General features: G+C 41.5%; 1 protein-coding gene across 2 annotated transcripts; it reads right to left on the reverse strand.

Moving 5' to 3' along the window:
* Nucleotides 1-435: 435 nt before the first annotated feature.
* pld3 (phospholipase D family, member 3) lies at nucleotides 436-26,871 on the reverse strand. 2 transcript variants are annotated; one of them, XM_034115889.1, is made up of 12 exons: nucleotides 26,702-26,871; nucleotides 24,703-24,797; nucleotides 16,110-16,160; nucleotides 15,823-15,980; nucleotides 12,217-12,397; nucleotides 11,922-12,039; nucleotides 10,331-10,458; nucleotides 9,508-9,705; nucleotides 6,443-6,582; nucleotides 4,016-4,181; nucleotides 3,767-3,866; nucleotides 436-1,418 (listed from the first exon to the last, which is right to left on the reverse strand). In XM_034115889.1, the coding sequence occupies exons 2-12, from the start codon at nucleotides 24,727-24,729 to the stop codon at nucleotides 1,231-1,233; spliced, it is 1,455 nt and encodes a 484-aa protein (XP_033971780.1). In that variant the 5' UTR covers nucleotides 24,730-24,797; nucleotides 26,702-26,871; the 3' UTR covers nucleotides 436-1,230. The 2 variants fall into 2 exon arrangements, with proteins under 2 accessions (XP_033971780.1, XP_033971781.1); XM_034115890.1 differs by lacking the exons at nucleotides 24,703-24,797; nucleotides 26,702-26,871 and adding an exon at nucleotides 23,435-23,582.
* Between the last annotated feature and the right edge of the window lie 257 nt (nucleotides 26,872-27,128).

Here is a 27,128-nt window from a genome sequence, read left to right on the forward strand (position 1 = left end):
CATGTGTTTCCATTTAAGTTAGTTATTATGCTCCATATACCTAAGTTATAGTTATATCTATTCAACTCTCATATCTTTCAAATTCAGGCTGAAGACTTTTCTTTTTGATGCTACCTTTTATTTAATCAAATATCTCATACGGCTGTAACGTGTGTTCTTGTATTTTATAATGACTTATTTACGTTATTGACTTCACATAAGATGAGCTTCAGGAGGAAGAGCATCAAAGGTTTTAAAAATATTTTACTTTTTATTTTGCAGACTAAACGGGCTGATTAAATGCTGCTGTTGTTTCCAACAAATGAAGTGCCAGAGACTCTAATCTACCACTTTAGTAAGTTATATAGGATCTTTATTGTAATAGTGGGATGAAGCCAAAATAATGAAATATATGTGTATAGGAGACACCTATGCATATAAACAGACTGAAACAAGTTTGATTGAAATTCATTTATTGAAAGTTATTTCTTTATAAAGATGGCACGTAGATAATAACTGCCCGAGTGTATTTTTTTTAATGTGCATGCTGCTTCTTTGAACAGTTGCCATAACAACCACGTCTTCAATAATTGGTAGGTGCAGTCACTCCACACAGTGGAAATGTAATTATAATCCACATGTACTGCCACTGCAAAACTGTATCTATTTTAAACACTGCTGAAATTATCGTATTTAAAAAAACAGTCATAAAGACTGAGAGCTGAATTTTGAAAACATGCATCTTATTTCCAGTTCATGTGCAGATTAATTAAGAAAAACACTTTACTCCCTGAGGTGTGCTAGGATAAAGAAAAAAAGAAAACCCGCACTGAGGCTGTTGTTGTAGAAAATAAAGGAGTTTTGATTGATTTTGAAAATTATAAAGTCATCAAAGCTTAACACACACATGCAGTTTAAATCCCAGGCCAGTTCTGATAACGGCAAAGAGATGCAAAAATATTGTCTAAAATGTAAAAAAGGCACCCTTGAACAACCCATGGTAGTATAAGACTGCCAATGAGCAGTTTACTGGTTTAAGACGGCACGTTGCTCCAGTCAAGTTTGGCACTGAAGCATAAAGCAGCTTTTCTGGAAGTGAAATATCTTCCTTTGGACCTCAGCAAACTCCGCTCAGCTGAGAGGAAATGTTCCAGCTGAATAGAGCAAAATGCATGAACGTGCAACTATAGCACGGCAATATGTGTTGAAGAGTCCCCTCTGATGAAGGATCTGTGATATTGGCTGATGAAACTAACACAAGTTTTTGAGGTTTGAGTGCTGAGTGAGGGGGGTGCTGTAGGCGGAGTCCCAGTCCCTCTCAAACACGGCCTGTAGCTGTGATTGGACGGTTGGCTCAGAGGACTCTGATGCTGTTTGGTTGACGACCAATGCTGAGCCGGCTGTGCTCACAAAGTAGTCCCCAGACCAGTTAGACGTACCTGCAGGCAGAAACACACACGATTCAGGTTCAGCACTTCTCCATGGATGATTGGAAAGTGATTTATATTATGGGTGTACAATCAGATGTGATTATTATTATATCATTTTAATATTAATAGCTGGACAGGCACAGGAGAAGCCAGTGAAAGACTTATTCCCCCAAAATTCACCACAGGAAGTCCTTCCTCCCCTCAGCATGTATATGTTGATAATACTTATACACCACTGTGTATATTGTAATATACATGCATATTATACATTTTTTGTAGTACATTGTGCACATTTTTACTCAAACTTCTTATTTCTATATACAAATGTTTATTTAGTGGGAATGCTGATACAGCATTCCAACTATATGTTATTCTACGGACAACATTTTTATTATTCCGCCGGAATTTTGCACCTCTTCTCCTCCTGCATTCAACATCGCAGAAACTCTGTTCAAACATCAAAACGTTCAGCTCAGTCGGGAATCGATGGCTATCATTTGTATTATTCATAACTTTCATAATTCCAGAGATACATCCCATAATTCATCACATTTTTAACCATTGAAGTCAATGGAGAAAATCTTCAGACTTGAACAATCTTCATGCGACTTCAACTGCTAACTGTTCATTCATACTTTCACTCAGAAACCTCATTCCAACTTTAAAATGTTACACATCTTTCTGACATTATTCGTCTAACACAACTTTTAAATCTGATTCTTACTTTTAGAGATATTAAACATTGTTCAGACCTTGGTAAAGAGGCTTTCTTCAGATTTTAACATTAACTAGAGTGCGTGATGTCACAGCTAGAGGGTAGGAAATCTTGAAATTTGCCTTCATATTTTTTTTTTTAAACTGCCATAATTCCCAAACCCTACATTCCTGAGACATAATCTTTCATGACAAACGTAGGAAAACATCTCGTAGCTTGAAAAATGACAAATAATTAAGCAAAAATAATTAAACAAAATGCCTCTTGAGGGCATGAAGTGACAAAAACTTTCAACATGTCTCCATTAAAACCCATTGTAATTTCAGGCTGATATTTCCTCACAGCAGCAGCCGCACACCTTTAGTTAAACTGCCAAAAAGGCCACATTATTAACCCGAAAGTACACAAAAATTACACTTCAGATACTCAACTTCCTTGACATGCTTCACGTTTTGAAATTTCACAGATATCTGTTATGGTTCTCCCACAAAACGTTCACATGCAAGAGGTTTATCTCTCATTCAGAACAATGCAAACCTTGGATCTCTACAGAGCTCGTTAGCTCAACTATAAACACCTGTGTTCTCTCGGCTTCGAGATGAGAGACGAGGAGAGAGAGGGAGATAGAGAGCAGAAATGAGAGAGAGACGACTAGAGACAGAGTAGAGAAGAGAGAGAGAAGAGAGAGATAGAAGAGGAGCATCACGATCGAGAGACATCGTATCGGCCTCGTCTCGAGTCTGATCTCCTATCTATATCGATAGATCGATACTCTCTCTCTCGCCTTCTATCTCTCTCTTCTCGCTCTCTCTCTATCTCTCTATCCTCTCTCTCTCTCTCTCCTCTCTCTCTCTCTCTCTCTCTCTCTCTCTCTCTCTCTCTCTCAAACGGCCCAAAAACTTCACAGGTTTGGTAACGGATTCAGCACATCAAAGCATCTAAGCGTATTATGGGGTGTCATCAAATGCCGTTGCCATGGCGACAGACCACTCGCCATGAAGCACGATGTCGCTGTAAGTCCAATAGAAACGGTCCGATCGTCCCCCAAACTTCGCTTGTATATCACCGGTCCAGCCCTCAACAGCACTACGTCAATTATGGGGTTTCTTCAAATGCCGTTGCCATGGCAACACAATGCTCGCCATGAAACACGGTTTTCTCATAACTTCAGTGAAAATGTTCCAAACGGCCCAAAACTTCACAGGTTTGGTAACGATGCAGCCATCAACGCATCTAAGCGTATTATGGGGTGTCATCAAATCAAGTTAGTTCAAAAGTTTGCAGTTCAAATATTCTGCTGCTTTTCCAAGCCTTTTTACTTTCTTTTCTTCACTCAACATTCAAGCCCCCAGTGTTCATGTATCATTTCAATCTAAATTCTTCACTTTCTTCTTACACATTACATTTCAGCATAGCAGTTTAGCGTCAGCATAAAGCATGTATCTTTTATTGCACACTCTTTATACAATCTCTTTTATCGCATAATATAACTTCTTATGAATAGTTACATTTTAATTTTTATACATATTTATTTATATTTATCTGTTATTCATTTGATTCTAAATCGAATCAACTGTCACGAAAGAGAGTCTCCCCAGGATAGATAAAGTATTGTGTTCATGCAGAGTTTGAGCAACTTCACCTATGTATGCTATCTTGTCCGTCACCATGTATTTGTTGTGGTTCACTCTGGCAAAGGGAATCCCCTTCTGCTGGGGGGTGGAAGGCACCACAAACAGCCTCTGGGTAAGGGAAACAAAATGTCACTACTTTATTGGTTTACTATGAAATATTAATAAAAACATGTACAACATTAATTCTCAGTAGCAGATACAATTTGATCCCTGGCAGGTCTAATTAAAGTAATCAGTAAAGAGGAAGAGCGACTCACCACCTGGATGTCCAGTCTGCTCTTGGGGTCGTACACGGAGGCCAGAGACTTGAGGAAGGTGAACATGATGGGCTGGGTGCTGGCCCAGCAGCTGATCAGCAGGCGCACTTTGACCCGCTTCTCGTAGCTGACGCGCCTCAGCTGGGTGTCGATGTCGGCCCAGTACCTGCAGATTATAACCACATGAGATATTAACAATGCAAATAACTCATGTCCTAAATCAGTTTGAACTTGATCTATTCTCACAAAAAAAGCTTAGAATAACCCTGTGCAGCTTCTTGATACTCCCATGAGGCACAGTAACACTTCGTACATTTCAGTTGTTTAAATACACTGTGAATTGATTATGATGTAGTAAGAGAATTTCAAATGAGGACTTTTGATTACAAATTTCGGCAGGTGTTTACATTTATTAGAGATTAACCATTAAAGTGACCATCAGCTTTTCTACATGAACATACTTTACCCAGACCTAAAAACATATATATAATAAACATTTATTGATAGACAATGCCACCCATTGGGGGATTTCTTTTTTTAAATAATCCAATCCAACTTTATTTATATAGCACATTAATCAATTAATATATAAAAAAGCAGCATAAATACATTTAGACAAAACCGATAGGACAAAAAGAAAATAATGTAAAAGCACGACACAATAAAACCATACTTATAGCCACAGACTGAAAACCCTCATACAAAGCAAAAGCACGGGAGAACAAGTAGGTCTTTAAACGAGATTTAAAAACAGGCAAAGTGGGAGCAAGTCTGATCCCCCGCTGCTTCAACCTCGGGACCACAAGGAGGAATCTGTCAGCAGACCTCAGTGACCGGGAGTATGTAGGGTGTAGGAGTTCTGCCAGGTAAGGTGGGGCCAAACTATTAAGGGCTTTGTAGGCAAACAATAACATTTTAAAATCGATTCTAAACTTTATTGAAAGCCAGTGTAAAGATGCCAGCACTGGTGTAATGTGCTCGCGCTTGCGTGTTTTTGTGAGTAGGCCAGCAGCAGCATTTTGAAGTAGCTGTAAGCGGGAGATGGAAGCCTGGCTAACTCCAACATAGAGAGCATTACAGTAGTCAAGTTTAGTTGTGATAAAACAGTGTATCACCCTCTCAAAGTCATTAAAATAAAGGAAAGGCTTGACCTTTGATAACATTCACAGCTGAAAAAAACTAGATTTTACAACAGAATTCATCTGTTTATCCAATTTAAAATCCCGTTCAATCTGCACACCAAGAGTTGTAAGAGTGGGTTTTATATATGGGACCAGAGAATCAAGCATAAGTGGGGCATTTTGGCCACCAGTGGGTCCAAACACTATCACTTCGGTCTTATTTTCATTAAAATTAAAAAAGTTCAAGGCCATTGCATAGAATCGGGGTCATTTGTTTTCAGGGGCAGCAAGATTTGGGAATCATCTGCATAAAAATGAAATGAGACGCCATATTTTTTAATGATAGCACCCAGGGGGAGCAGGTACAGGGAGAATAAAATAGGCCCAAGAATGGAACCTTGGGGTACCCCATATGGCAGAGGAGCAGTGGAGGAGCTAAAGTCACCAAGATTCACATTCAAACTTCTTTCAGAGAGGTAGGACTGAAATCACTCTAGAGCAGTACTACTGATTCCCACAGAATGCTTCAGGCGAGAGATAAGAATGCCGTGATCTAAACCTCGAGAATACCATGCACATTTAAAAAAGACTGCAACTGTAATAGTACTACTTTTTCTAGAATTTTAGACATAAAAGGAAGTTTGGAAATAGGTCTAAAATTGTTAAAAACAGTGGTATCCAGGTTCATTTTTCTTATCAAGGGCTGGACCACAGCATGTTTTAGGCATGTCGGTACTACTCCTGTAGTAAGGCTGCTGTTAATTATATTAAGAACATTCATTCCAATAATGTCCCAGCTTTCTTAAAAAAATCGTGCTGGGACAACATCATTTGGAGAACCTGCTGCTTCTTTGAACAGTTGCCATAACAACCATCTTCTTACTAATTGCAGTCTCTCCACACAGTGGAAATTAAATGAGTTTTTATGCATTTACCGCTACTGCAAAGCTTTCAATCTATTGTATACACAGATGATTTTAGTATGAAATTAATTTAATTACATTTAATTCAACAGTAATAATGAGTGAGAGCCTGCATCTTGTTAACAGTTCAGGCTGAGATGCAAGCAGAAAATAACGATCAAGCTATGTCTTTACTCCCGGTGGTGTGCTAGGTTTCCACTGCAGGACATAAATGTGTTGTGATTGAAACAATCACATTGTGACTATAGGAGCCAGTTTTAAACATGATCACATCTACAGAGACATCAGCCTCAAAACAAAGGTGTTCAGGAGTAGAGTAGCCACAGATGAGGTGTTCAGGGAGGTGACACTGAGTTCAGTGAGGCTGTACTGAACAGCTGTACCTCTTAGGATGAGAGAACTCCATGGTGGGCAGGTAGTTCATGACAGCGATGTAAATGAAGCTCTGGGCGTCCTCCATCACACTGAGGATGGACTGCAGGTCCCCAGTCCTGCCGGCTCCACAGAAAGATGGAGGGGAGCTCTGAGGGAGAGGAAACACATCTGGGTAAATAACTGTTCATTTCTAACAACATTTTAAAACAATATGGGAGCCTGTTAAGATGATGAGGAGGAGCAGAGTTTAAATAATAATGAATTAACCCCTCCTATCTTGTTCGTTTCTCCCCCCTTACCTTGGGGTTCCCGGTCAAATTTGACTGGTCTGTTTTAACTGCTCTTACATTGACACAAAAACCATTCATCATCACCATATTTTATTTAACACCCTTTTAAGTTATAAACAATGGCTCAGACTACTGGTTGACATGAATAACTGCAGTGAATATAAAAAGAATAGACACTGGAAATGTATTCTAAAACAACATTTTGTTGATTAGTGGGGGTGTACCATCTGATGGATGAACATAATCTAGGGTTACCCGTTCATTTCCTATAGTGGTCATATTTGACGGGAAACATCATAGGTGTTACAAAGTAGACTAAACCACTTAGAATTCAATGGAAGTGGTGATCAGCAATTGTGTATGTTGAAATGCCTGCTATGGAGGATATCATAAGGCCTTGAAGAAATAAAATGTAAAACACAATATTTATGATTGATGAAAGTAGTAAATCAGTCAGATTTGACCTGAACACAACTGAAGGTTAATGTAATTTATTTTAATGGAGCAGCATTAAATACACTTAATGGCCCGGACACACCGAGCCGATTTCGGTCGTCGATAGATGTCGATAGATGTCTGGCCGTCGATGAGCGTCATGTCGCCCTACTCAGATTGGTGTGTCCCGCACCGTTGTGTCTTTTTGGCCGTGCCGATACCTTCCGCCACAGATTCGACATGTTGAATCGGTAGGCTGTCGGTAAAAGGCTGTCGGCAAAAGAAATCACTCCGATTGGCTGTTCAGCTTAGCGAATCAGTGCATGAGAAGCAAAACGGAAGTGAGGGACCCAAACAAACGATTAAGAAGGCACACACAGACGGCTATATAATAAAGGTCCATCTTCTTCTTCTTCTTCTTCTATTCTTTTTCATTTTCATCTCACTTGGACGCAAGAGTATATTTTTCATCATGGCGATCTGGAATGAAGAAACCGAAGACCAACGCACACGCTATTTGTTGTTTGTTTATATCACGCAGTCTGTTCTTCTTCTCTCGGTTATCACGCAGTCTGTCTTCCGGTTGTTGCCTCTTTTGAATGACGAATACACACTACCGCCGCCTGCTGGTAAGGAGAGTTATTCCCACTCACGCATGCACAGTTCGTACGTGCTACTTGGCCGTCGGCTGAAGTCTTTGCGGTGTGTTCCAGTGCGACTGTTGGCCAAGACGCAGGAGACGTGAGGCGACGCAACAGTCGTGTTCTGTCGGGACGTGTTCTTTGGTGTCAGCTTGGTGTGTCTGGGCCTTAACGGGCCCATGTCATGCTTTTCCAGTTATTACCCATCCCCTTGTGTGTTATGAAGCTTTTTTCGCATGTAAACGGTCTGCAGAGTCACAAACCCTCAAAGTTCACCCTGTAGCGAGTAAAACTCTAACACAGAAAAGACCTGTCTCTGCTGCCCCAAAACGCCTCGTTGGAGATTTCTCATTTTCCATTGTTTGCTTCCTGGGTTCTGTGACGTGTGAACACCCAAATCAACAACAAATGACCGGATTGGCCCAAATGGACCAATCCGCGGAGCACCTCACACACCAGGATCCCTTGGCTAACTAACAGGGAGTCCCCATTGACTTGCATAGAGCTTCCTGAACGCTGGTAAGATACGAGTTGGGATCGTGGAGAAATGCTCTCTGCAGACCCATTCTCACAGCGTTATAAACCTTTTTCTTACTCAATATCAAGCCACACTTATTGTTTTTACTTCGGCTGTGAGTGTTTGTGTGTGCTCAGGATGAGTTTCGCTTGTTCTCGCTGTATCGCCGACCCGGAAACCTGTCCGCTCCTCGCAGCAGCGAGCCTCGCAACGTCCCGACCAATCAGAGCACACTGGGCTCACAAGGAGGGGGGGGCAGGAGCTCCAACAAGCCGTTTAGGACAGAGAGTGAATACCTGGTGAATACACATACTTTACAGAGATGCTGTATGAGAAACCAATGTGAGTTTGGAAAATTGCACAATTTAAATCTATTCTAGTAGACCTCAACAATGGAAATATGATCAGTAGAAATGGCCATGACATGGGACCTTTAAAGGCCCGGACACACCAACCCGATTTTGGCCGTCGATAGATGTCTGGCCGTCGATGAGCGTCCTGTCGCCCTACTCAGATTGGTGTGTCCCGCACCGTCGTGTCTTTTCGGCCGTGCCGACACCTTCCGCCGTGGATTCGACATGTTGAATCGGGAGGCTGTCGGCCAAAGAAATCACTCTGATTGGCTGTTCAGCTTAGCGAATCAATGCATGAGAAGCGAAACGGAAGTAAGGGACCCAAACAAACTATTAAGAAGGCAAATCTGAGATTTCCTTTAACTCCAGCTCTCGACACAGGTTGGGGAAAGCCCCATGAGCTTCTCGCTGTAGAGTGAAAATGGAACGCACACGCTATTTGTTGTTTGTTTATATCACGCAGTCTGTTCTTCTTCTCTCGGTTATCACGCAGTCTGTCTTCCGGTTGTTGCCTCTTTTGAATGACGAATACACACTACCGCCGCCTGCTGGTAAGGAGAGTTATTGCCACTCACGCATGCACAGTTCGTACGTGCTACTTGGTCGTCGGCTGAAGTCTTTGCGGTGTGTTCCAGTGCGACCGTTGGCCAAGACGCAGAGACGCGAGGCGACACAACAGTCGTGTTCCGTCGGGACGTGTTCTTTGGTGTCAGTTTGGTGTGTAGGCTCCTTTAGGGACAATATGCAGCAAGCTCCTTTTAAATAGATTGGGCTCTTTCTAATAATATACTGACATTCACATATCCCCCCCCCCCCCCCTCCCTGTGTGTTTCTCACCGACAGGTAGACGTTGGACGGCGTGTTGTTGAGTGGCAGCTCGAGGGGCGTGTCCTTGTTGTAGTTGGTGGAGAAGCTGGGGGGCCAAGGTGAGGGCACTGAGTCACTCTCCCCCAGGAACCAGTAGGCTTCAAAGATCTTCCCCAGGTCTGCAGCCAGGCAGCTGCAGTTGTACACCACGGCGCCCAGCTCCTTCACCTGCACCACAGCAGGACATTATCTTACATTTCAATTGTTTCTGCATTTTAAAACTGTGGCAATAAAGAGTAAAACAACTGCCGAAGCAACACATACAAAAACTATTTTGCAACTATATGTTGCTCGCCGATCATAACTCCAGTACGATATCTAATTTCAAATGTTCTTCTTTGACCATATGAAAGTTCTCAGACTTCACTGGAAACTTCCTAAACGTCATTTATTTCCTCTCATTACTGTATCATATCACAGCGCACTAAACTGCTTTTTCTGCATGGCATGTGACCAAGTGAGCAAACTTCCTCTTAAAAGCAGAAGAAACAGAATTCGGCTTGGATCGGTTACAAGACACCCTCTTATTGAGTTTAACACATTATTGCCTGGGATGTGAACAAAGTCTAATTTACACATATAAGAGAAAACAAAACAAATACATAATTACTCTATTTAGCTATACTTTAATTAGTTAGTTGATTTGGTGAAACTTAATTCTAACTGATTGTGTGTGTGTGTGTGTGTGTGTGTGTGTGTGTGTGTGTGTGTGTGTGTGTGTGTGTGTGTGTGTGTGTGTGTGTGTGTGTGTGTGTGTGTGTGTGTGTGTGTGTGTGTGTGTGTGTGTGTGTACCTGTGTGAGAGACCTCCAGTCCATGTTGGCACTGCCAATGTAAATGTGTTTTTTGTCCACGACCCAGAACTTTGTGTGGAGGACTCCTGAGGTGAGCTTTTTCACATTTACTTCCCTGATATTAGCTCCTGAAACAAAAATTATTTATCATAATTACAGAGACACTGACAGCCGTGAATGCATGGAGAGTGAGTATAAAACGTAGTCGACCTTATGATTTTCTGCTACAGTACGGACCCAAAAGAAAGTAATAAGGCTCTACAATAGGGTTAAAAATCTATCTCATGAGATGATTGATATTTTTGACCAAGGTAAATACTTGATATATCGAAACATATACACTCACCGGTCACTTTATTAGACACACCTTGCTAGTACCGGGTTGGACCCCCTTTTGCCTTCAGAACTGCCTTAACTCTTCGTGGCAAAGACTCAACAAGTTGCTGAAAACATTCCTCAGAGATTTTGGGCCCATATTGACAGGATAGCATCACGCAGTTGCTGCAGATCGTCGGCTGCACATCCATGATGTGAATCTCTCGTTCCACCACATCCCAAATGTGCTCTATAGGATTTAGATCTGGTGACTGTGGAGGCCATTTGAGAACAGTGAACTCATGAAGTTCAAGAAACCAGTTGGAGATAATTAGATATTCGAGACATGGCGTTATCCTGCTGGAAGTAGCCACCAAAAGATGGGTACACGGTGGTCATAAAGGGATGGACATGGTCAGCAGCAACACTTTGGTAGGCTGTGGTGTTTAAAAAATGCTCAATTGGTACTAAGGGTCACAAAGTTTGCCAAGAAAATACATTTCCAATCTTTTATTGTCCAATTTTGGTGAGCCCGTGTGAATTGTAGCCTCAGTTTCCTGTTCCTATCTGACAGGAGGGTCACCCGGTGGGGTCTTCTGCTGCTGTAGCCCATCTGCTTCAGGGTTCCACGTGTTGAGGTTCAGAGAGGGTCTTCTGCATACCTTGGTTGTATCTAGTGGCTAATTGAGTAACTGTTGCCTTTCTATCACCTTGAACCAGTCTGGCCTTTCTCCTCTGACCTCTGGCATCAATAGGGCATTTTCTCCCAGAGAACTGCCGCTCACTGGATATTTTCCCCTTTTCGGACCATTGCCTGTAAACCCTATAGATGGTTGTGTGTGAAAATCCCAGTCGATCAGCAGTTTCTGAAATACTCCGACCAGCCCCTCTGGCACCAACAACCATGCCCCGTTCAAAGACACTTAAATCTCCTTTCTTCCCCGTTCTGATGCTCTGTTTGAACTTCACCAGGTCGTCTTGATCATGTCTTCATGCCTAAGTGCATTGAGTTTCTGCCATGTGATTGGCTGATTAGATAGTTGCGTTAACGAGCAGTTGAACAGGTGTACCTACAAAAAGTGGCCAGTGAGTGTATATGACAAGTGATGTTTGATAAAACATATAAAACAAACTCATTTGGTTCTTTTCTGAAACAAATACAGATTCTGCTCTCAAATTCAAGCTAAATGTCGTCTTAAAAAAACAAGAACTACAGTTGTAGACCCAACAGCTGAAACGTTTGTCTCGACTCGCTGGTACAAAGCAAAAGTGTCACCTGAGGCGTTGAGCAGTCGGAGGTCGTCCTGCGGCTGACTGTGCTGTGGTGTGTTCACTGCGATACGAACTGACACCTTCCCGGAGAGTTTAGCTAGTGTTTTCAGAACAGTCTCACCCTGCGAACAGCAAGAAAACAACCGGAACGTTAAATATTATTTACGCTTCTATAATAAAAAAAAATAGAACATATTTCTTATTTTATATTGGTAAATGTCAGGTAATGTTAATCAAACACATATTTTGAGGAGTTAAACTCATCCTGTGCCATTTGGCCATTCACAGCTCGGGCTGACCTGATTGGCCGACGGCTCATGAGTGCCAGTGTCTTTGTTAGTAAGCGTCCAATAGAAGGAGGCGATGTCCACGCTGCTGCGGGCCTCGGCCATCAGGTTGAGCCAGGCCTGGTAGATGGAGGGGTGGGGGGTGCTGGAGTTAAACGTCAGGCCTTCAGGGATGCTCTCCACCAGAACAATCCTGAGGGGGGGGGGGGGGAAACACTGTTATGTTTTAAATGTATTTAGAAAGTGTCAACTTTATATAGAGTGTAAAGCTGGGCTTAGTGCAGTGGTTCTCAAACTTTTTCTGTCAGGCTCCCCCTTTGGAGAAAAAAAAAAGTCGGGCCCCCCAATGTATTAAAATACATCATTATGAACGTGAGCATTCCTTTCAAAAAAATAAAAAAATCACTTTGCTAGAACAGTGATAATAAAACAATGCTCCATAATTCTGTGTGCTCAAAAAAATAAATACATAATACAATTGTGCAATCCCTTTGCTAGAACAATAAGTTATAATACTTTGCCACTTTGCAATCTGTGCAAAAAAATGAAAAGAAAGAAAATGCTGATATTTGGCAAAAAAGTGTGTCTTATCAGAGGTGGCTGCAATGAGCCTGTGTTGCACTGCACATTTCTTCAAAACGGGGTTGCAGGCTCAGTGGCGGCGCCAGAGATTTTCTTTTGGGGGTGCTGTGGGTTAGCTTGACGTTTCATAGAGGGTGCTCTCATTTAGGGTTTCCCATTAATGTACCGGTCGCTACAGTGGAATTTTCTACTGCAACACTCCCCACGCATATACACAGTGTACCCGCGACTGTTACAATGAAGGCTCGATAATCAGCTCACGGCATATAGGTGTAAGCAGGGGTAAAGTGCTATTTTTATAGGTGGTGTGTGGACCTCACATAGGGGGGTCCGGGGCCATGCTCCCCCGGGAAGATTTTTTTTTAAATATTGAAGTTAAAAGCATCAATCTGGTGCACTTTGAGAGCAAAATGAAGAGATCTATGGATACCTCTCTCAACACCCATATGAAACAGAACTGTAAACAGATTTACTTTTTCTTTATGGATATTTTACAAATCATCCTTTTAAAAACTTTATTGTTTTTTTACTGTCATATAGTATTTCAAACCTGTTTTTCATTTATTCTCTTATTTTTTTATAACTATAATGATCATATAAGTTAACTATATAAACACTCAGAGTCCTTTAGTTCACTGAGCCTCTCAGTCTGACAGGAGAGGACTCTCCTCCACCTTGTTGTTGACAAAGCTCCTTATATCCGTTAGCGTAGCTCGCTAGCACCAGAAGCTAACAACAACGATCTCCGGTAACGGTGCACTCTCTCTCTCTCGCTCGCACACAAAATGGCTCGTTCCACACACACACAGAGCCGAGCTTGAATGAAACACAGAGACCCAGACGTAATTGTACTGTATCATATTATTTTCGAATCAATAATTTTCAATAACCATTTTTCCTCCTGGTCTCTCGCGCCCCCCCTGTCATGCCTCTGCGCCCCCCACTTTGAGAAACACTGGCTTAGTGTATCATTTTAATTCTAAGATAAGCTGTCACTTAGATGAAATGTTTTATTTGTTTATTCATTTTTACTATGCAGTCTTCTACAAATCTTCAGAGCAACAGACAATCATCACCTGCCCCAACGACTACCGCCCAGTAGCACTCACCTCCATCATAATGAAGTGCTTTGAGCGGTTAGTCAAATTATTCATCACCTCCTCCCTCCCTGAATCTCTGGACCCCCTGCAGTTTGCCTACAGAGCAAACAGGTCCACAGACGACGCCATAGCCCTCACCCTCCACACTGCCCTCTCACACCTGGACCCGAAGAACAGGAACACATATGTGAGAATGCTGTTCATTGACTACAGTTCAGCATTCAACACCATTGTGCCCTCCAAGCTGGCCATCAAGCTCAGAGACCTCGGGCTCAACAGCGCCCTCTGTGACTGGATCCTGAACTTCCTGACGGGCAGACCCCAGGCAGTGCGGGTGGGAAATATCACATCCTCCACCCTGATTCTCAACACCGGTGCCCCTCAAGGCTGCGTGCTCAGCCCTCTCCTCTACTCCCTGTTCACCCACGACTGCGTGGCCACACACAGCTCCAACACCATCGTGAAGTTTGCTGATGACACGACCGTCATCGGCCAGATCACAGACGATGACGAGACGGCGTACAGAGAGGAGGTCGAAAACCTGACATCTTGGTGCCAGGAGAACAACCTCCATCTCAACATCAGCAAAACAAAGGAGCTGATTGTGGACTACAGGAAGCAGCAGGGAGAGGGACACGCCCCCATCGCCATCAATGGGACTACGGTGGAGAGAGTCAAAAGCTTCAGGTTCCTTGGGGTCCACATCACTGAGGACCTGACATGGTCTCTTCACACCACCACCATCACCAAGAAAGCTCGACAGCGGCTCTTCTTCCTCCGCAGGTTGAGGAGGTTCAAAATGGATTCCAGGATACTCTGCAACTTCTACAGGTGCACGATAGAGAGTATCCTCACTGGCAGCATGACGGCCTGGTACGGCAGCTGCACCGACCTCGATCGTAAGGCTTTACAGAGGGTGGTGAAAACTGCACAGCACATCACCAGGACGGAGCTGCCATCCATGGAGGACCTTTACTCCCAGCGGCTCAGGAAGAAATCACTACGGATTATCAAAGACCCCCATCACCCCAGCCACAAACTGTTCTTTCTGTTGCCGTCTGGCAGACGTTACCGCAGCATCCTGGCAAGGACAAGAAGATTCGGAGACAGTTTCTTCCCGCGGGCAGTGAGACTGTTAAAAAATTGAACTGTTGAAACAACTTCAAACATTCAACTGCTACTCAGTAGTATGTATCTAATACCTAATATATATATATCATTCCAATAACTTGTATATAGACTCATACTGCACTATTCCACATCATAACTTTATTTCATTTTTATAACTATTATTATTTTTGTATTGCTCATGCTCTTATTGTTATTATGTTATGTTATTATGTTGCATTGTTGGAGAAGCCTGTGACATAAGATTTTCAATTGCATAATTACTCTGTAGCTATGTCAGATTGACAATAAAGAACCTTGAACCTTGAACCTTGAACATGACTCCTTTTCTCCCATTTGTATCTCATGCTTTTAATTTGAAACAGCCTCTGTGTAACATAGATCTGAAACATGTTTACAGCACATCTTAAGGCCACAGTTTACATACTCCTCTGGGCCCTAATTTTTTATTTCTTTATTGCCATCATCTTATCTTTTATAGACTAAATGTTTTTCTGTAGGGCATTCTTTTTTTACTTTAAAATTGTCTGACTAAGTTCATACATTCCCACAATTAATTATATAAAAAAATGTCTAAAAAAGAAATGTGCTTGCTTGTTATAGATCTTTTGATGGAATTCACTGTAAAGCTTAACTTTTGAATCAACATTAATAAGAGGTGCCTTGAATAATATAACGTTTAAATACTCTCAGTTTCATCATGACTGAGTAACGTCTTTGCAGCTAGAGAAGGTAAACTATGAGCTGTGGTTTAAAATGGAGTGTGTGTGTGTGTGTGCAGTTGTGTGTGTGTGCAGTTTTGTGTTACCTGCAGGGGTCTGAGCAGGACGGGGCCTGGGGCAGACGGAGGCTGCTGCTCGGGGCAGGATGGGTGGGGGGGGCCCTGGGGGTCAGCAGGTTGTAGAGGGCGGTGGCAGCCAGCAGCAGAGCCGCCACAGTGGCCAGAGCTACAATACACCTTGAATACTGCAAGGGGGGGGTGACACTTACAAGCTGCGGCTGTTGACCAACATGGAGTAAATCATTGTATGTGTGTGTGTGTGTGTGTGTGTGTGTGTGTGTGTGTGTGTGTGTGTGTGTGTGTGTGTGACTCACCACTTGTGCTTTCCTGTTGGTTTCTTGTCTCCTCCTCTCCACGTCCATCAGCTGCAGGCATCAGAAAACACATATTAACACGATGAGCATACAACTTCTAAAATACATAAAAAATACAACATTTGGAGGAATTCAATTTCAACCTTAAAGGACACATGTCATGCTTTTCCGGTTATTACCCGTCCCCTTGTGTGTTATGAAGGTTTTTATGCATGTAAACGGTGTGCAGAGTCAAAACCCTCAAAGTACACCCTGTAGGGAGTAAAACTCTAACACAGAAAAGACCTCCCCAAAACGCCTCGTTGGAGATACGTCATTGTCCATTTGATTCGTCCGGGTACGGGGTGACGTAACCCCGTACCCGGAACGAAATGGACCAATCCGTGGAGCCGTTACGTTACGTCCGCGGAGCCGTTACGTTAAGCCCCCGCTGATTGGTCTAAATTGACCAATCCACGGACTTCCTCACACAAAGGCAGCTCTGCTGATTTCTCCTCCCTGGCTGCAGGCTGATAACAGACAGTTGGGATCGCGGCGAAATTCTCTCTGCAGACCCATTCTCACAGCATTTATCAACCTTTTTCTTACTCAATATCAAGCCACACTTATTGTTTTTACTTCGGATGTGACTTTGTGTGTGCTCAGGATGAGTTTGGCTGTGTTTCGCTGTGTATCGCTAACAAGGAAACAACACCTCCACGGAGCTCAGCGCGATTCACAACGTCCCGACCAATCAGAGCACACTGTGCTCACAGGGAGGGTGGGGGCTGGAGCTATTGGAGCTCCAACGAGCCGTTAAAGGCAGAGAGTGAAATTCAGTGAATACACGTAGTTTACAGAGATGCTGTATGAGAAACCAATGTGAGTTTGGAAAAATGCACAATATAAATCTAGTCTAGTAGACCTCAACAATGGAATTATGATCAGTGGAAATGGCCATGACATGTCTCCTTTAACACATTTACAATTTGCAACAAGACATAATTTATCTTATTGGGAACACAATCACTGTAGCACTCATACATGTTTGTGGATGTGATTATTGGTGCTTTTTATGTTATATTTAATTCAAATGTAAACTACTATGGTTCAAAATAAATCTTAATGGAGGAAGAGCGAGAGAGGGGTTGTGTTTAATAAGTATTTTGTGCTTAGGAAGGTTCCTCACGAGGTGAAAGGAGTTTTAATGCTTCCTTTGTTATCTCCTTCAGCTTAGGATACACTGGACCATCCTTTAGAAAAGGAAAGGAGCTAATGCTTTCCCACAATTCCTTGTGACTGCAACATTTAAAGTGAAGTACCATTCAGCCGTTCATGGAGAAAAACGTTGATGACCGACAAACACAGATCATGGAAGTTCAGCATGTAACATCTTATGCCATTACTTGCCCAAGTCCTTATAGGTGTTTAACTTTAACCAAAAGGTGAGCTTTGAATGTTATGCTAATTACTATACAATTATCAAAATAGGATGACATTTCAAAGTGTTTACTGAATTGTGTGATGTAACTTAAGCTGAAGATATATAGGCCTAACCATACAAAACTGCGTAAAGTATTATTTATTCAAATAGTTTGACCAATTATAATAATTGTGATTCATGTTGATTAATTTGAGTGAACAGGAGCACCCTCAGTAACCATTTCCTTTCTTTATTTCAATTCCAATCTTAGTAATGAAGTAATATACTTTTCACATGTGTCCACGTTTATAAAGCCGGCATGAAACAACATGATACAAATACACAGGAAGTATCTAGATGCGCTCTTAGTAGTCTATATTGGGAAAGTTTTAGTTTATCTGGGGTCAGATTATGTTCAGACTTTGGCTGTCTTTCTCTAAGTCCTGATGAGTTCTGCTTTACATCTTTCGGTACCACTTTACAATAAGACTACCCGTATAAAGGGTTTACGAATAGTTTGTAATTCATTTATTAATTAGGTTGTGAACATAGTGAGCCCACATTTATCTTCGTCTTCTTCATCAGCCAGCATCCCTGGTATCTTTTGTTCACTGAGTTGATTCTCTCCCCTTCCATCTTGATGTTTCTTGGCATCTCTTATGACCATCTATGAATGAGTTACTAACGTTTATAACTGCCAAAAGGGAGCCTTATTGTAAATTGTAAAACACTTTCCCATGTATTAATGAGTTACTACCATTTATAATTGGTAAAAGAGAGCCTTATTGTAAAGTGTGACACATATCACCATCTATTGATGAGTCACTAACATTTATAACTACTGAAAGGGAGCGTTGTTTTTAAGTTTAATACACATGTCCATTTATCAGGGATGCAAACACACGTATGGTGAAAAAAGAGAGGACTATTCGAAGCAGAAAAAAACCAGCGTAATATACCATCTGACAAAGGCCTGCGCTATAATGCTTCAATTAACTGTCTATTCTCTATATTATAAAGTCAGATCAATAGGGGACAGAGATGTTAAGTTATAAATCAAGGGTTTTTATTATTATTTACAGCAGGGGTGGGGAACCTTTTTCCTCTCAAGGGCCATTTCAATTTTTACAACATCCTCCGAGGGCCGTACAAATTATTGAACTCAGCATCTGCTTAAAAAAACTAAAATCACAGCCCATTCATTTCGCCTTTCTTTCATTCTGTGCAAAGAAAAAGCAACCTCTTAATCCAGATATCCTAACATGACTCGTGCATGCATGCATGTGCACGGTTGTGGCATGACCACCAAAACAGACATAATTTAAGTGGTGGGGGGGTGGGACCTCACATCCTCTAGGGGGGTCCGGGGGCATGCTCCCCCGGGAAGATTTTGTTTTAAATGTTGAAGTTAAACGCATCAATCTGGTGCACTTTGAGAGCAAAATGAAGAGATTTATGGATACATCTCTCAACACCCATATGAAACAGAACTGTAAGCAGATTTTTCTTTCTCTTTACGGATATTTTACAAATCACTCCCCTTTTAAACTGTATTCTTGTTATTTTTAACAACTGTTCCGTCATATAGTATTTTATACCTGTTTTTCATTTAGTCTCTTATTTTTTTATAACTATAATGATCATATCAAGGTGTGCTTTTCTTCCACCTGGTTGTAGAAAAGCTCTTTATATTCGTTAGCATAGCTAGCTAACCAGATGCTAATAACAACAGATCGCCACTAGGCTTACAACTAAAGACACAGAGGGTGTTTCTCAATCTCGAGTAAAGCTGCTCCAGAGCCACTATTTCAAGCATACTACGTCATCGAGTGCCGCCGAAGTACTGTTCCAATGTCCAGCATACTTGGAATTCTACCGAGCCCGGCGTACTTTGTTTGGAGAAATTTCGAGGCTGCACATGTGTAGACTCCGCGGTCTTAAAATCCCCACAATGCTTTGCGCACGGACCAATTTCCCCAAATCTGTGGCGGAAAATGTAAGGCGGGGCCTCTCATATGACACACACCTGCACACTTGCTTGCCCGTTCCACTCTTCGTTTTCCGAATGCCAGGAAGGATTCTTACCTCAACATTGAGAAACACCCTGGGTGTTTCTCAATGTCGAGTACGCTTGCTTGGTAGCACATGTCTTCCGAGTCAGGTCCTTCAGAAGCGAGGCAAGAATCCTTCCTAGCCTCGGAAAACGAAGAATGGTCGGAACAGGCTAACAGGTGTGCAGGTGTGCGTCATATGAGAGGCCCCGCCTTTAATTTTCCGCCAAAGATTTTGGAAATTGGTCCGTGCGCAAAGCATTGTGGGGATTTTAAGAACGCGGAGGATACACATCAAGCCCCCAGGAAGTGCGCCGGACTCTGAGGAAAATATTCGTTGTGGCCAAACGGCGGTACTACACTTCCGTTGCTGGGCCCGGAAATACTTTTTCCCATTGACTTACATTGGGAAAGAGTGGTCTGTAAATCGTTGGATAATTTTTTTTAAACTAAATAAACTACCCAATATGAACGTTTGTATAGCCCTTATTAAAAACATTCGGTCCTCAAGTTGTAAAATGTGCTAATAACGTTATTCTGAGAGTTATTTTCCTCGGCATTATGAACGTGCATCTAACCCACGGGACCGCGCCGCCCGGCACGTTCATGTTACGTGTTCAGCACGACATGCGTTTTACCTTTACCCATGGATGCACAATAAGAACGGACCCATATCGCCTTACTGCCATCATGGATATATTGCACATGTTTGCTGTAATTCATCATTTGTAAAATATTATACTACAGGGGCTGTATGATGTAAATCTTGTACCGTAAATGTTGTATTAAATAAAGTTAATATTACCGACGTAGATTAACGTTCCTGTAGCTTCTTATTGAACTAAGAAGCTTATTGCACTGTATGTATATATATATATATATATATATATATATATATATATATATATATATATTAGGGCTGTCAGTCGATTAAAATATTTAATCGCGATTAATCGCATGATTGTCCATAGTTAATCGCGATTAATCGAACATTTTTTATCTGTTCTAAATGTACCTTAGAGGGATATTTTTCAAGTTTTTAATACTCTTATCAACATATGAGTGGACAAATATGCTTTATATGTTTGTTTATTATCATTTGAACAATGACAAATATTCTCATGAATATTAAACACAACAACCTCTGAACATTACAAATATTCGCCTCCATTCAACCTGGAACCTCTCTCATACAATACAAAGTGTGTGTGTGTGTGTGTGTGTGTGTGTGTGTGTGTGTGTGTGTGTGTGTGTGTGTGTGTGTGTGTGTGTGTGTGTGTGTGTGTGTGTGTGTGTGTGTGTGTGTGTGTGTGTGTGTGTGTGTGTGTGTGTGTAGACACTGTGATGAATCGTTGGAGCTATGTGCAGCTCAAGGCATATATGCTCGAATGGGAGCTGCCTGGACGCTGCAATCATGTTGCGCGTACGATCCGTGCTGAGTGTGCTGACTTTTCGTACAATGTCCCACTGTCTGGCTACCTGCATAAAGTCAAGTGCTCGGCGCAGTTGTCGGCGAAATGTCATTGAAACAGCTCCTTAAATCCGTTAGCGCAGCTAGCTAGCACCAGATGCTAACAACAACACGTAAGGTGTGCCTCGCTCGTGCGAGTCGCGCCACACATACACACTCCCTCCCGGTCCTCCCGATGGCCAGTCCGGGCCTGCCGGTGAGCGTGGAAGTGTGGTCTGCCACAAGCGGGCGGCAGGAGCGAGGCTGTCAGCATCAGCTTGTCGATGGTATTTTACACTCGATGCGCTCTGAAACTACGGCGGCCGAGGACAAAAAATACACATGCGTTAATCGCGTTAAAATAATTAGTGGCGTTAATTTTTTTTTGCGTTGACGCGTTATTAACGCGTCATTAACTGTCATTAACTTGACAGCCCTAATATATATGTATGCAGGGGCGGATCTACCGGGGTGGCAACTGCCACCCTAAAAAATAGCCTTTCCACCCCAGCTGCCACCCCAGTTGGCATCTTTGTTTTGAAAGAAAAGTTGTGGCTCATCGGACATTTATGAGAGAAAATCTCTAATGTCCGAGTGCAAGTGAATGCAGCACAAGACGCGAGTCTTGTAACCCCTCCCCCGGCCCTGGCGCGAGCTTGGAAATATGATTGGCGGCGATTTCATTTGAACGGGGGGACGGCGCAAAACGAGAAGCATTCGGACTCAAGCAGATGGAAGGAATGAGGTATTTGCGGTCTACAATGACGGAGAAGAGACTGTCAAGTTTGGCTGTACTCAGCATGGAATCAAAACGCACTAAAGCTGTTGATCTTAATACGTTTGTGAGGCGTTTTGCTGAACAAAATGGTAATAGCCGCATTCAGCTGTAATAGGCATGCCAACTTGATGCTCTGCTCACGGATGACTCGATGAGCATAAACAACTGTTAAGATGATGACCTTGTATGTGTGTATATATTTTTTTTCTTTGTGGGGGTCTGCCCCCAAAAAACAGTTTTAAGTCCTGAGAAAGTCAAATAAGACGGTGTGTAAAACTACACTGCCCAGCCAAAAAAAAGTAACCACTTTGATTGAACTAGGCCAGTAGGTAAGGACTTTCCACTGGATAATAACTGCAGCGATGTATATGTTTTAGCTGAATACACGTTTTTTAACCCTAACTGATGCAATTAGTCACTTCTTTAATGTTTGTTCTTTCTGATGTAAAGTCAAGGTTGTAACTGTTTGCAGTAAAGTCGTGGGGCGCTGAACTGTTCCTTTGAATCTTGATACATGATATAATTACTTGTCTTTCAAATTTGAAGGAGGGGGAACATTCATCATTAACTCCTCCAAAAAATATAGTTTATTCAATAATAAATGAATATGTGAATCATAACAGTGATTGACAGCTGATAGGAATAATAGGAATAATATGATTGTTAATTGTTAAACATTGGTATTACCAATGCTTAATATTTATTTGATACCAATTTGGTAATACAATTAATTACAATACAATTAACCTTGTTCTTTTTGAACAAGGTTTGGGTTCGTTCTTCAGATATGACTGTGACATTAACGTGTAAGCTCAATAATGAACTCCAGCTTAACCAACCATATTGTAATATCTAAGTAATCATCTTGAAATATTTGTAATATACACACATCTTATTGTGAGGTTGATTTCACATACACTAGGCCGCTCTTCAACACTACTTTGACGTTAGCTTGTCTACATAATCGATCATAGCAAATTTAAATTAACTTGTCAATGCATAAAGTTACCTACCTAATAAAATATCTCTCTACCTTACAAGGATGACCTTATTTTACCAATCTTAAACAGAAGCCGTTTGTTCTACAGTATTATCCCACTTAATGCTTAACATTTCTCAATTACGTTTTAACTTGGAGGCTACCACTCGCTTACTACATGCTAACCCAAGCCTTAACATTCATTAGAAGAAGAAGATAGAAGATGGACCTTTATTAATCCCCCGAGGGGGAAATTCAGTTTCCACTCTGTCGTACACACACACGCGTTTTTTATACAGGTCATACAGTACACACAGTACACACTTTTTACAACATGCACATACATATACAAATACACACACAGTTATATGCGCACATGCACATGCAGTTGAGAGGTCAGAGCGGAGGCAGCCAGTGTAGCCGGTGCCAGTGAGCAGTTGGAGGTTAGGTGCCTTGCTCAAGGGCACTTCGGCAGTGGCCCAGGAGGTGAACTGGCCCCTCTCCAGTACCAGTCCACACTCCGTATTTTTTTGGTCCGATCGGGACGTGAACCGGCAACCCTTCGGTCCAAAGTCCAATCCCCTACAGACTGAACCAGTCAGCTAATTAACATTAGCTGACTAAACATAAGCAACACATAAATAAAGTACTCGAATTTCACTTACCGCAAAACCGCATTCATGCACCGTCTGTTTTAAACGCGGAGCGAGTCACAATAATCCGGCATGAAGAATAGTCCACAAGGCACCAGCACAACAAACACGGCCGAGTTCAAGTTATGTTCCCCGGATGAGCTGAGCAGGCAGAGCCCCTGTAGCATCACGGAGCTGCTAGCAGAGCAGAAAGCTAACAGCAGCAGTCACTGGAATGACCTGTCACTCAATGTGACCACGCCCTAATTTATGCATAACTTTAAGGCTTAATATAACTTAAACAAATTATAAATGGTAGTAACTCATTAATAAATGGGAATGTGTTTTACACTTTACAAGGCTCCCTTTTGGCAGTTATACATATTAGTAACTCATAAATAAATGGTCATAAAGAGATGCCAAGAAACATCAAGATGGAAGGGGGGGAATCAACTCAGTGAACAACAGATACCAAGGATGCTGGCTGATGAAGAACACGAAGTAAGCTAGTGCCAATATAAGGCTTAGTCATCTTGCCAAATAGTGAGCCTGTGTTGATGTATGTATGTTAGAACTGGTTAATAAATGGTTCTTAAATATTAATAAAGTGTTTACAACCTAATTAATAACCTAATTATAAACCCTTTATAAATCCTTTATAAGGGTAGTCTTATTGTAAAGTGGTACCCATCTTTCCTTAACCCCATGAAACTTTTCACTGATGTTAAGTTAAAGTGTTTAGGAAAAGACACTGGACTGGATTTTGTTGGACTATTTGACCTCAGCCCTGTTCATCACTCCTGATAATGGAAAACCTCATCTCCACCACAGCTAAAAGTTATTAGGGTAATACCACCTACACATGTGAAATACATTGCATTATTTGTTTATTAACTCTGTATGCTATGGAGGTTTTCTAAAATGAAAGTAAGTATGAAATGAATTTGACACTGTGACATGAGATAAGCTATCATCCTTCAACAGACCACATGGTCTCCTCTGCTCTGAGTAACTACTACTGACATGTACAGAAAGGAATTTCCCACAGCACATTGTATTTAAATACAGTACACGTTGTTATGGTTACTTTAATTAATCATTTTTTGTTGGTTCCTTTTCCTGAACGTCAGAATTGAACATCAAAAAGTTCTATCTATCTATTACATTTTTAAGTATTAGCCAAATTGTCACATTACTCCTGTTTGACACAGTAAAAGATTGGTATTCCTTACTTGACAGAACTGATTGAAAATATTTTTGCTTTTTAAAACTCTTTGATTTAATAAAGTTATGGTCCTTACCTGGTTGTATGGGATGTCAGTCTTCATTGTCACAGACAGAATATAATCTGCTGGGATGATATGGGTAGAGTCCGCTCCGGTCAGATGATGCAGCTCTGAGACCAAACAAAACTAAATGTTACATCACGTGTTTATGACTCAGTGGGGAGGATCTGATGAATGACAGGAAACGTTCACATTGTGGCAGCAGGAAGTAAACATCTTTACTTCATTACATTAATGTCATTACTACAGTTACATTGATGTTTACCAACCAGGGTACAGTTGGGGATCTAAACAATTAACATATGAGGAAATATATAAAGTTCATTTGAAAATTGAATTGAAACTGAAATACATTTATTTATTTATTTTGCGTAAGTGATAGTCATAAATATGCTTGATCTAACTTCATGTAGCAACATAGTAGGGCTGCACAATTTATCAAAAGTAAGATGAAATTGCAATGTATGGACTATTGCAATATCACTCAAGGCACAGCCCTACTACATAGCTATGAAACAACAGAGCAATCTCCCAGCCATTGTCCCTGCTCTCTTTACAGATGTGACAAAGGGAAGGTTCCACAGAGAGAATAACCTGCACAGCTCATCTCTGGCACGAAGGGCTGTGGGAGCTGACCACCAACAATAACATCCCTGACAGAATTAACTCTTTACTGGAATCTCAGGTCTTGTGATTCCTGATTTCTTAAAACAGAGAGGAAGTATGGACGCCTGAATGCTGACAGCAGCAGTTTCGAGCTTCAGTTTCTCTGAAAAAGCATTTTCTCACAGCTCATTAACGCTGCTGGTTAGGAACAAACAAAGTACGGGCCCTGGACGTTTTGGGGATCTTACAGAACAGTTTGGAATTGTTCAAGTCATGCACATGCGGGAAACAAACCATTCAACATATTTTGGCTGAAATGCTTTCCTTAAATCTTGTCTCAAGAAAGCTAAATATTTGCTTTGTTTTGAGGCTCTTGTAAACAGATCCCAGGGGAAACAAGAGGTATACAAATTAAGAAAAGGAAAGTTAAAATCTTCCAGCGTGATATTGGAGGCCAAACTATGCTGGGTTATATGGAAAGTGAGTCTGGATTAGGAAACGGAGTCATTTTGCAATTTGACATATATCATATTTTCCATTGTCGGTTCATTATTTTGATCAGAATGGGTTTTTTTAAGCCTAAGGGAGGAAACATATTCAAGTATAGAGTTTCCAGTACCACTTTACTTTAAATTACTACTTTCCACCATATCTGCATTGAGTGTAAATTAGCAGATGATGCCTTTTAGGTGGAATATGTAGCATTCAAAGCAAAACAACTTGAAAAAAACTCTTATGGAGTTGATACTGGTAGCAGAAGGCTTGCCTATCTGAGCAGAGGAACACATCACATTAGAGAGGAACCAGAGGTGGGAAGTAACTAAGTACATTAATCAAGTACTGTACTTAAGTACAATTTTGAGGTACTTGATGCAACAATATTACCTAGAAATGTGTCACATATATAAATATAATTATAAACACACAAAAGGGATTTTTTTTTTCTCACACAAATGACTTTTACTTGTTATACTTGAAGAACAGTTTGCTTATAATACTTTTGTTCTTACATTCAAACAAAGCATCTGAATACTTGTTCCTCCTCTGACAGGGACACGAGAGCTTTGGCTCCACTACCAGTGAGTCAGGGAAGATTAATATTATCGAATGACCCAGACGAATACAAAAGCAACACTGTGAGCTTCAGAGAAGATAACAGAGATACATAGCTAGTAGTAGGCTAACAACATCTACTAATGTGGGTCACTTAAAAGTTATTTGAAAACACACATTTAGATAAGAAGCACTATGCAAACCCATTTGTAGCACCATCATTATTATAATGTAATTAACCGTTAACTTACATTGTTACACACGTCTAGTTTACTGAGCAGACTAGAGTCGCCGACAGTGGTAAACAACAAAACCAGTAGCTTTCACCTTACCTTACCTAAAACGGTCAACCCACCTGTTAAAATGCGTCCAGTTTCATTCAAATCCCGCAGATAACAGCGTTGAGGTCTGTTCTTTATATAAAATCACATTTAACCTTGTTGTTTCATTGTTAAAAACACGGTAAAGTACAAAGAAGGAGCTCATTCCCTGCGCTGTGAGAGTACTGATTTGGAAACAGAGACGGGACTGGATTATGTTAGGTCATGTGATCAGAGCCGGACAGCCAATCAGACAACAGTATCCAGCTGCAGCCGCAGCAGCAGCAAGACGGTACACGACACGCCCCCTACACGACACTCCCACCTGACACGACACTACGGTGGCTGAGAGACATTGATACCGTACATGGCAGATTAAAAACGAATTGCAAATTATTGTAGCATTTTAAGCAACTATTTGGCAAATAAATTAATAACCTAGTCAATCTGTTTGAGACACAA

This window comes from Trematomus bernacchii, unplaced genomic scaffold (assembly GCF_902827165.1).
Source record: "Trematomus bernacchii unplaced genomic scaffold, fTreBer1.1, whole genome shotgun sequence".
Taxonomy (NCBI): Eukaryota; Metazoa; Chordata; class Actinopteri; order Perciformes; family Nototheniidae; genus Trematomus; species Trematomus bernacchii.

Bases quoted from the DNA above. Each gene is read 5' to 3' on its own strand.
- pld3 (XM_034115889.1), bottom strand. From the start codon at position 24,729: ATGAAGACTGACATCCCATACAACCAG. The intron at 15,981-16,109 runs GTGAGTCACACA...CCCCCCTTGCAG, and splicing joins CCAACAGGAAAGCACAAGTG to TATTCAAGGTGTATTGTAGC. The intron at 6,583-9,507 runs GTGAGAAACACA...CCTCTCCCTCAG, and splicing joins CGTCCAACGTCTACCTGTCG to AGCTCCCCTCCATCTTTCTG.